We start from the raw sequence: 11,603 nt of genomic DNA, 5'->3' as shown, positions 1-11,603 counted from the left end.
GACACCACACCCCAGCTCTTCAACCAATCCCGCATACCTAACCTGTCCCTCACAGCTAACCACGCACAGAAGGAGTGACGTGGAATACCACCCCCTCCCATAAAATACTAGTCCAAGGCACCCTAGGACGATGCGGACGCAAACTCTTCCATGCACTATCAATTGAAAACTGCCCACTAGCACCCGAATCCCAAACCCAAAAAATCTCCCCCCTCACCTTAGGCCCCACTGCCTGAATAAGACCCCAGATCTCAAGCAACTCCTAAAACAATGTAGGCTACCTCCAACCTCCCTCACCATCCAAGAACTCTGACAACCTCGCCTCCAAACTACTCCCTGCATCATAAACCATCGTAGACCCATATGAATCCAAAATTGCACCCCCCGATAGCCAAGGGTCCCACCAAACAAACAAAACCTCTATCGCTGACCATCAAACGAACTAGATGCTTGAATCTAACTCTACAACGCAAGATAGCCCTCAAGCACCAAGACCTCCCAACCTCACTCCGAACAGCCCACGCAAAACATACGCCTCTACCCACACCACCCATAATGATCCCGATTTAAATAAGAGAAGCCAAAGCAGCTTCATAGTAGCAGCCTGATTCCATGAAACATGTTTCACACCCAACCCTCCCTCTCCCAATGACAAGCACACCTTACTCCACGTCACCCGTGCACCACCCCGACTCATCGCACTGCCCTTTCATAAATAACTATGTAACAGACGATCAACCTCATGAGTTACACATACAGGCAACATGAAAATACTATACCAAAATACCTGAAAGGACTGTAAAACATACCTAACAAGCTGCAACCTCCCAGCAAAAGAGAGGGACTGCGTCGCCTAGCTTCTAATACGAGCTGTAATCCTCTGAATCAATGGCGCACAATCCACAACCCTCAACCGACAAGCCAATAACGGTAATCCCAGATACCTAACAGGTAGCTTACCAAGAGATAAACCCATAAATGCAGCTAGTTCCTCTGCCTCACCAGACTCCACACCCGCAACAAATATGAAACTTTTCCCAACATTTGCAACTAACCCAGACAGCCCTGCAAAATCTGCCAGGACCTGCCTCACAAACTCCAAAAAATCTCTCTCAGCTGCACAGAAAATCATCAAATTGTTTGCAAAAACCAAATGAGTCAGGCTGACACGTTCACACTGATCATGGAACCTAAACCACATAGGAGGTTTATTCAACAACCTGGACAAAACTTCCATCACCATCACAAACAAAAAAGGAGACAACGGATCCCCCTATCTCAACCCCTTCCTACCAGGAAAGAACCCCTAAAGGGAACCATTAATCATCATAGAGAATGTAGAAGAAGTAACACAAGCTCTCACCCAACGAATAAATTTAAAGGGTGTACCTATAGCCAGCAATACACTAAATAGAAAATCCCAATTGATCGAATCGTACGCCTTCTAAAGGTCTACCTTCAACACATAGCGCGAGTTCTCTCTGCCCTTCTTATAGCCCCTCACAAGCTCCTGACACAATAAAATGTTATCGAAAATCGACATACCAAGAAAAAACGCAAACTGGTTACCACTGATGAAAGAAGGCAACCACGTCCTCAATTTCTCAGCTAAGATCCTCGAGATACACTTATACATAACATTGCAACAAGAAATAGGATGAAACTTCTCCATACGTTCAGCTCCCCGCCTCTTTGGGATAAGAGTAATAGCAGTAGAATTAACTCCACCAAGCAGGTAATAGGACTCGAAAAAGTTCAGCACAGCATCACAGAAATCATCCTCAGCCACACTCCAAGCATCTCTGTAAAAATCCACCGAAAACCCATCAGGCCCAGGAGCCTTCCCAGACTTCATCGAGAATAAAGTCTTTTGAATCTCATCTCAACTCACTAGGCGACTAAGCGCCTCCATCCCCTTCTCGGACCAGCTGAACTGCACAATGTCCCCAATCCGGGTAGTAAGATCCTTGTACCCCACAGGCTGAGACCCCAAACTACTTCGAAAGAACTCTATCAGTACCCCCGCCACCCTATCATGCACCGTTTGGAGAGTCCCCCTAGCAACTCTTGTGAAAACAACATTTATTTACATCATTATTCTCACTAATCATGTAACATCCTACTCTATATAAAGGATGATAAAAATGTGAGAAAGTAAGAGAGTATATGGGAAAAAGTCTTATCTGTAAAATTCCTCCAAGAAGTCAAGAGTTTTCTTCTCTCATAGATGTAGGCAATCAGCCGAACCGCGTACATCTACTTGCATCTTTCTCTCATATCCTTCTTCTTCTACTTCTTCGATTATCCATGCTTCATTTTCTCAATCGTTTTCACAGCCATCGAAGAACGATAGGTTAGAGAGAATCAGTGAGGAAATCGAGAGAGAGAGAGAAAAAGAAAGAGTTTTTCGTTATACCTTCAGATGAATGCATGTCTCCATTAACTGAGTGTTGAGGAAAAGAGGACGAAGCTTCCTCTAGTGATTTTACATAAGCTACGTGGCTCATTTGTCAGCCATATTTCCACCTACAAGAAATCCCACTTCAGAACCGAGCTCAACCTTGGCCCTAATTTGGGCTCATCAAGCCCAACAGATTGGTATCATAGCCTGCAAGAAGAAGGCAAGAACTTCAAGAAACTTCAAAGAAAGTAAATCTTGAAGAACTAACAACATTCTATGCATTTGCAAGGTATGAAATAGAAAAGTTTGATGGCAAAGAAGATTTCAACTTGTGGAAAACGAAGGTGAAAGCAATTCCTGGATAGAAAATAGCACGTAAAGCAATTCAAGATCCTTCAAAGCTACCTAAAGAACTTACAGAAGATGAACTAGAAACCATTGAGCTAACAGCTTATGGTACCATTGTCCTAAATCTAAGTGACAATGTTCTTAGACAAGTAGTGGATCAAGTACTGCATTTAAACTGTGGAATAAGTTGAATGAACTATATACATTAGTGGATCTTTCCAACAAGATATTATTGAGGGAAAGATTTTTCACATTCAAGATGAGTCCTTCAAAAAACTTTAAATGAAAATCTTCATGATTTCAGAAAAATTACCATTGAATTTAAAAATCATGGTGAATCTATTGGTGATAATGAAGCATTTGTTCTATTAAATTCTCTTCTATAGGCATTCAAAGAAGTGAAAACACATTAAATTATGGCATGGAATCTATATCAGTAGATGTCATCATTTTTGCACTAAAAATCAGAGAAATTGAAATAGAAAATTGCAAGAAAGAATCACATAATGTAGAAGATCTCTCTGTGAAGGGCAAAAACAAGAAACAGTGGAAGAACAAAGGAAAACAACAGTCATCGAAATAAAATAAAAATAAATTTAAGATCAGATGCAAATACTATAAAAAGGAAGGACATTTAATAAAAAATTGTCGAATTCTCAAGTGGAAAATTGAACAGAAGAATCAAAATCAGAAAAATCAGGTATAAGAAACTCTTGTCCCTGAAGCATTAGTTGGAGAAGACTCTTTATTTTACTCTGATGCATTATCAACCTCTAGTAAATCTATTGCCCTTGAGAATCCAGCAAAAGATTGTGATGAGGTATTGGATTCAGGCTGCTACTTTCATATGACACCCAACATGGAATGGTTTAATACTTATAAGGCAGTAAATGGAGGATCGGTTTACGTGGGCAATAAAAATGCTTGTTGTGTCATTGACATTGTATCTGTCTCCCTAAAACTTAAAGATGAATCGGTAAAGTTTCTAAGAAATGTCAGACATGTACCTAAACTAAAAAGGAATTTAATCTCTTTAGGAATGCTTGACTCAATTGTGTATGAATATAGAGGCGGAGAAGGTCACCGTGAGGTTTGGAAAGATTCCAAATTAGTCTTAAAAGGGGAGGAGGTGAATGGAGTTCATGTTGTCCAAAATGTACAAAAATTGATGAATGCCTTGATAGTTTCTCATAAATCACTTTCACAAGAGACCTACGATATAAAAGACTAGCTCATATAAGTGTTAAGGGTCTACAAGTACTTACTAGGCAAGGAATTCTTCCAAAGGGAGTTGATAAAGATGTAGTTTTTTGTGAACATTGTATTATTGAAAAGGCTACAAGATAGAGTTTCGCCAAAGCTCGACACAAAACCAAAGACATTTTAGACTATATACACTTAGACCTATGGGGTCTTTCCCTATCACTATCACTCAGTGTATCCAGATACTTCCTAAATTTATTGATGATTACTCTAGGAAGAGTTGGATCTTCTTGCTTAAAACTAAAGATTCTATTTTTAAGAATTTCAAAGAATGGAAATGATGATTGAAAAAAAAAAAAACTAGCAGACAAATTAAATGTTTAAGGATTGACAATGATCTTGAGTTTTTTGGAGATAGATTTAACCAATTTTGTAGGGAGAATAAGATTGTCAGACACAAAACAGTGAGGTATACACCTCAACAAAATGGGGTTGTAGAAATGCTGAAGAGAAATTTTTTTGAAATAGTAAGAAACATACTGTTTGATGCTATCTTACCTGAGAAATTTTGGGCTGAAGCAGCCTTCTACACTGTTTATACTCTGAATAGATGCCCACATTGTTGAGGTTGATGCCCTAAAGTCTCGTGTCCTGCAGTTTGTAAATAGTTTGTACAAACGCTTGTGTTGTATAATATATGATATTTACGTCACATCTTGTATTTTGCTCGGTTGCTTGTTTTATTTGCTTTACCACAAACCAATAAACATAAAACCCCTGATTATTTGTATGTGACTTAAGCATGTATGTGGTAACATACAAGTGGATCATGTCTTGAGTGATAACCAAAATGGTCTGTAGTATATGGATAAATGAGGGAAATCTTATCTTGGTAACGCTACGGATGCGGCACGCTTTGTGGAATGGTCACAAGTGTTGTGACTTGTCATAGATGGTCTGATCCTGATCATTCGTATTAGGGACATGCGAGTGGGGACGTCCTATACAAAGAGTTTGTATAAAACCTGACCACGAAGTGTTAACTTCTCGTTATATAACACCGTTCATGACAGAGACTTCACTTCACTAGGATGACCATAGGTAACATGACCTCAATCCTAAGTGAGTTGAGAATTCCTGCCATTGAGGGCGGTCCTTTGATTTATATGGGTGCGAGTGGCCAGTTCGCCGATTCAAACCTACCATTTCGGGGATACGTCTGATTTGGGAGCTGGAAACTCAGCTACACAAAATGGAATTTACTCCTTCCCCGAGGCAGGGGTAAGTAGATAAAATAGCTCTCTTAAGGGCTGATTCTGATGCTTGAACGATGTGGCACCACACACCTTCTCTTGGCCCAAGAGGTGTTTACACATAGTTAGACTATGTTGTATTATTCATTAAAGGAATCAGTGGTACTTAAGGAGTGAGATGTAACTACAGGGGCAAAGCGATAAGCTGTACTTATGGGCATCTGTGAAGGCTCATCGTACTCATGATTGGTTATATCCGATGGACACATAAATATATTTGGGGTAAGAAGAGTTCAGCTGTTGGTCTTTAGTGGAATGCCTGACAGTTATCGAATGGTGGATCTCATGGCTAAAGAGTTTAGTCAGCTATTCACGGATCGTTGGAGCTTCGAGCCACAGGTCCATTAGGTCCACTGGGTAGCTTGCATAAAGTCAAGAATCAGTGTTGGGTTAATTTGAAATGTTCAAATTGACAAGAGGAAGTTCAATTATACATAATATAATTAGCTAAATGTATGAGATACATTGTTTTGGAGGAAATTAGATATAAATATGATCTATATCAAGTAAAGGAGAAATTACTATAATAGATATGTGAAACTATAGGGTAAAAATATAATATGATTATATTTATTAATAATTTAGCTGGTTAATTATATGATAATTAATCCAAAATAGTGCCCGGACGTACGTTAGTGGGAACAACGTCGGTTACTGTAACCGATGAATAAAAATGAAATTTGTTTCATTTTGTTAAGTTCATTCGAAAAAAGATCGAAGGAGCGCGTTGGTGTGAAAACGTAATCGATCGCTTAAAATCGAGAGCCTATACGATAGTCGCTCAACGTTTAAATGATCGTCTACCTAGCGCCTAAACGATCGCACACTAAGTCCTAAATGATCAGTTAGCTTTCCTAAAAAATTGTATAATGTGTCGTGTTTGCTAAACGATCGCCTTCTATTTTCTAAACAATCGTCAGTAAAATCTACACGATTTTGTAGTTTCTTCTAAGCGATAAGCATTTTGCTATACGATAGCTTCATATTCTCTCCCACTTGCTTATTGCCTACACGATTAGTTCTTCCTCCTACCTCTACCAAACTCACCAAAGACCATGCTTTGGGTTCTCACTCCGAGAATACTTGGGGCTCTTTTCTGATGGTGTTATCCCCGCTGAGGCCGTTAAAGAAACCTTATGGGTAAGAGGAATTTTTCAAGACTTCAACAAACAAAAGACAATAAAGATAGAGTACCATACATCTAACCAAAAATCCATAATTTCATAACCGTACTAAACATATTAATGTTAAATTCCATTTCGTTCAAGAACCGATTGAGAACAAAAATATAAAAGTCTTAAAAATCCATACCTCAAATAATGCCTCAGACGTGTTGTCTAAATCAGTTCCACAACTCAAGCTTCAGAAATGCCTTGACATTATCAGCTTTGAGCTACCTGAAAACGAATGAAAAAAGAATTGTTAGAAGAAAACTATCTTTTAAACATCTTAAATGTTGTTTTCAAGGTGGAGATTTGTCAAGTCTGTAACGACTCTTATGAAAACAACATTTATTTATACTATTATTCTCACTAACCATGTAACATCCTACTCTATATAAAGGACGATAAAATGTGATAAATTAAGAGAGTATGTGAGCAAGAATCTTATCTGTAAAATTTCTCCAAGAAGTCCAGATTTTTCTTCTCCTGTGGATGTAGGCAATCAGTCGAACCACGTACATCTGCTTGCATCTTTCTCTCGTCTCCTTCTTCTTTTACTTCTTCGATTATCCATGCTTCATTTTCTCAATCATTTTCACAACCATCAAAGAACAATAGGTTAGAGAGAATCGGTGAGGAAATCGAAAGAGAGGCATAAAGTTTTTCGTTCTAGCTTCAAATGAGTGCATGTCTCCATTAAATGAGTGTTGAGTAAAAGAGGACGAAACTTCCTCCGAGGATTTTACATCAGCTACGTGGCTCCTATGTTAGCCATTACAAGAAATCCCAGTTAACCGAGCTCAACCTTGGGCCTAATTTGGGCTCTTTAAGCCCAACATAATATATTGTTATATTAATTAATTATTTGATCACTTAAAATAAACTTAAACAAATATTTGTATATTGAACATAATTTAATTATTTAATTAAATAAATATACCTTAATTATAATATTAATAATCAATAATAATACATTAATTGAAATTTAACCATTCTAAATAATATATTTATATGTAGTAATTAATTAAATTTAATATTAATGATTAATTGATATTAATTAATAAGGCTATAGTTTTATTGTTCATCTCTTCGATATGATCTTAACAATATGAAAGGTATTAGAAAATTTTAAAGTTTCTTAGATAATAATATCTAAGTTTTAAAAAGTGAAATTATGTGATTTAAATACGAATTCTAAATGTTTGTCAAAAATTTCATGTCAAAACTTTTGAAACAAACAAATCTTTAGATTGAACAATTTCACTATTTGGCCAATGTCGTTATACTGATATGGGTGAACTAGATGAAATAAGATTTTAAAACAAAAAATAAATGAATAAAACCGACATTTTGCCAATGAACTTTTTATCATGCTCATCCCTACTTTATTTCACTTTGTCTAAACTCATGTGGAATTGTTAGGGTTGATGTCCTAAAGTTTCGTGTTCTGTAGTTTGTAAACAATATGTACGAATGCTTGTGTTGTTAATATATGATATTTACTTCACATCTTGTATTTTTGCTCAGTTACTTGTTTTATTTACTTTACCATAAACCAATAAACATAAAATCATTGGTTATATGTATGTGACTCAAGCATGTATGTGGTGACATACAAGTGGATCATGTCTTGAGTGATAACCAAAATGGTCTGTAGTATATGGATAAAGGAGGGAAACCTAATCCTAATAATGTTACGAATGCGACAAGCTTTGTGGAATGGTCACAAGTGTCGTGACTTGTCACAGATGGTCTAATCCTGATCATTCGTGTTGGGGACATGCGAGTGTGGGCGTCCTATACAAATAGTTTGTATAAGACCTGACCACGAAGTGTTGACGTCTCGTTATATAATACCGTTCATGACAGAGACTTCACTTCACTATGATGACCATAGGTAACATAACCTCAATCATGAGTGAGTTGGAAACTTCTGCCATTGAGGGCGGTCCTTTGATTTGTATGGGTGCGAGTGGCCAGATCGCTGATTCAAACCTACCATTTTGGGGATTCGTCTGATTTGGGAGCTGGGAACTCAGCTACATAAGATGGAATTCACTCATTTCTCAAAGTAAGGGTAAGTAGATAGATAACTCCCTTAAGGGCTGATTTCGGGGCCTGAACGATGTGGCGCCATACACCTTCTCTTGGCTCGAGAGGTGTTCACACATAGTTGGACTATGTTGTATTGTTCGTTAAAGGAATAGGTGGTACTTAAGGAGTGAGATGTAACTACAAGGGCAAAACGGTAATTCAGCCTAGCTATACTTACAAGCATCTGTGAAGGGTCATCGTACTCATGATTGGTTACATTCGATGGATACGGAAATATATTTGTGGTAAAAAGAGTTCAGTTGTTGGTCTTTAGTGGAATGTCTGACAGTTAACGGATGGTGGATCTCGTGGCTAAAGAGTTTAGTCAACTATTCACGGATCGTTGGAGCTTCGAGCCACAGGTTCATTAGGTCCCCTGGGTAGCTTGGATAAAGTCGAGAACCAGTATTTGGGTTAATTTGAAATGTTCAAATTGGCAAGAGGAAGTTTGATTATATACGATATAATTGTACTTGTTAATTATATATGATATAACTGGCTAAATGTATGAGATACATTATTTTGGAGTAAATTAGATATAAATATGATTTATATCAAGTAAAGGAGAAAATACTACAGTAGATATGTGATATCAAACTAAAGGATAAAAATATAATAGGATTATATCTATTGATTAATTATATGATAATTAATCCAAATTCACATTTGGACGTGGGTTAGTGGGGCAATGTCGGTTATTGAAACCGATGAGTTAAAATGAAAATTGTTTTCAGTTTTGAATGGTTCAATCGCCCTAAGAGAAAAAGAGAGAGTGTGTTGGTGAACAGCTAAATGATCACTTACGTAAAACGAGAGCCTATATGATAGTCCTCTCCGCCTAAACGATTGTCTACTTCGCACCTAAACGATCGCACACTGTCGCCTATACAATCATATAGCTTCTCTAAATGATCGTATACCTTTTTTTAAACAATCGTTCAATAAAATCTACACGATCGTGTAACTCCTCCTAAATGATAAGCACCCCCCCCCCCCCCCCCCCACACACACACACACTTACTTATCGCCTACACGATTCGTGTTTCCTCATTCCTCTACCAAATTCACCAAAGACCACCCTTTGGGTTTTCACTCCGAGAATACCTGGGGCTCTTTAGTGGTAGTGTCATCCCCGCGGTGTTCGTGTTCGTGCGTTGTTCGTACTGCTATTATTGACGCCGCTGCTGGGTATTGGTAGATCGTGTGGAGGGTTCCGCTGCGTTGAGTTCCAAAGTGTGAAGATTGTCTTCAATTGGTATGGTACTCTTTCCCTTGTTATTTTCTTGTTGAAAGCATGCCGATAATTAAGATTTGTTTGCATAACTGTATGTTTTGAATGTATAATGTGTATTTCAGTCGCGGTGAGATCGGAGTGATCCGAACACGCTCATGGAACTCTTAGATATGAGATCCTTCAAGAATATCATTGCCAATTTGTCAAATTAGTTATATTTGGAGCAATTTGTGGACTAATTAAGCTTATAACATCAATTATTAGTTAAAAGTAAAATTCTAACTCTTGTGAGCACTTTTGAGATTCTAAAGTACTTACAAAAGTCAACTTAAACATACATAACTCAAATGATTATAGAATGTGCTTTGTTATAGATTATTGTTTACCTACGAAAAAGTCCAAGAGAACGTCAAAGTTTGAGAGTAAAATCAGAAAAATTGTCTTGTTTCAAACGGACTTCAGATAGACACGAAATAAACTTAAATGGTCGAGGCACTACTGGAGAGTGAGCAAGGCGATTAGGCCAATCAGCCCAAAAACCCGGCCTCTACCGATTAGTATGTCATTTTTGGGGCATTATTCTTGGCAAGCTTAGAACTGAGGGTGATTGGATCATCCAATCCAAAAGGGTTGCCTCGTCCTAAAAAGTTGAGGTCGACTGCCCCAACTTGTTCTCCATGTGCAAGCTCGATTCAACTTTCTAGTCCAATTTGTAAAAAAATTTAAAAAAACCTCATGTCTAATAATTCTACATTAGGTAAGTTCATCTTTTTCTCTAGAAGCTTACTTTGAAGTCTAAATCTTGAGCTGAAAACTAATTTAAGCATCAAAGTTTTTGTAGTCAATATCATACTTATGTGTAATTCTAATTATTTTAGAGGCGACTTCTTATCCAAAACATGACTTTATCTTAAGTGGCACGTAAAAGGTTAATCTTAACTATATTTTACCATCAATATCGACCACAAGGTGTGAAATTTGAACATTTGGTTAAACTAAAAGAAAGGTGTTAAGTGAGAAATAAGAATGTAACTATGATAATGATTGTAAGTAAAAAAATCAAATCGCACATAATTGACAAAATAGATCGCATTTCCGAATTAAAGTGTGGGATGAAATATGGTCTTCTTTGAACAGTATTTTTTTTTTTTTTAATGCTAAACATTAATTATTAATTATTTGCAAAATTTGCAAAGAAAATTAAACTCGTTTAGATTTTATTTATTATTTTTCTAGAACACATTTAAAATAATAATAATAACGATAAAAACGCTGTAGCTCCCACCAAAACATCCTCATTAGTGGTCCACACTCTCAATCCCATATCTTAATCTCTACCTTTCAAATGGCTGCATCCATGCCTCTCTTTTCCACTGAATAATAATAATAACAACAATAATAAATAAATAAACTTTATATTTTGTTTTTTTTAAAACCTATCCCCATATTTATAAAATTAAAGAAAAAAACGAATAATTTTCAAATATAGAAAAATGAGCCGACTTATTTATAAATATAGCAAAATGTCATTGTCTATTAGTATCAAACAGTGACATTTTGCTATATTTAAAAATATTTCAAGTAGTTTTGTCATTTAAAAAAACAAGAGAAATTTTCATACATAGAAAAAATGACAAACTATTTACAAAAATAGTAAATAAAACACTTATATATTTCTATTAGCATCTATCACATGATATCAATGATAGATACTGATAGACTTTTATCAGTTTCTATAAAAAATAAAATAAAATATTATCATTTTGTGTAAATAGTTTTCCATTTGAAAATCTTCCGACCCTTAAAAAAATAATAATTAAGAAAAGAGAGATAAAATAGAGATTACT

At 36.6% G+C, this 11,603-nt stretch overlaps 1 protein-coding gene across 1 annotated transcript; it reads right to left on the bottom strand.

Annotated features, from left to right (window-relative positions):
* Window positions 1–853: 853 nt before the first annotated feature.
* On the bottom strand, window positions 854–1,855 carry LOC150032218 (uncharacterized). Its single transcript, XM_090308446.1, has 3 exons — window positions 1,457–1,855; window positions 1,221–1,289; window positions 854–1,177 (listed from the first exon to the last, which is right to left on the bottom strand). The coding sequence occupies exons 1-3, from the start codon at window positions 1,853–1,855 to the stop codon at window positions 854–856; spliced, it is 792 nt and encodes a 263-aa protein (XP_090164572.1).
* Between the last annotated feature and the right edge of the window lie 9,748 nt (window positions 1,856–11,603).

This window comes from Benincasa hispida, chromosome 12, assembly GCF_027475165.1.
Source record: "Benincasa hispida cultivar pf3 chromosome 12, pf3_genome.v1.1, whole genome shotgun sequence".
Classification (NCBI taxonomy): domain Eukaryota; kingdom Viridiplantae; phylum Streptophyta; class Magnoliopsida; order Cucurbitales; family Cucurbitaceae; genus Benincasa; species Benincasa hispida.
The sequence above is the reverse complement of the archived record's forward strand: the minus strand, read 5'-3'. Positions and strand labels throughout refer to the sequence as shown.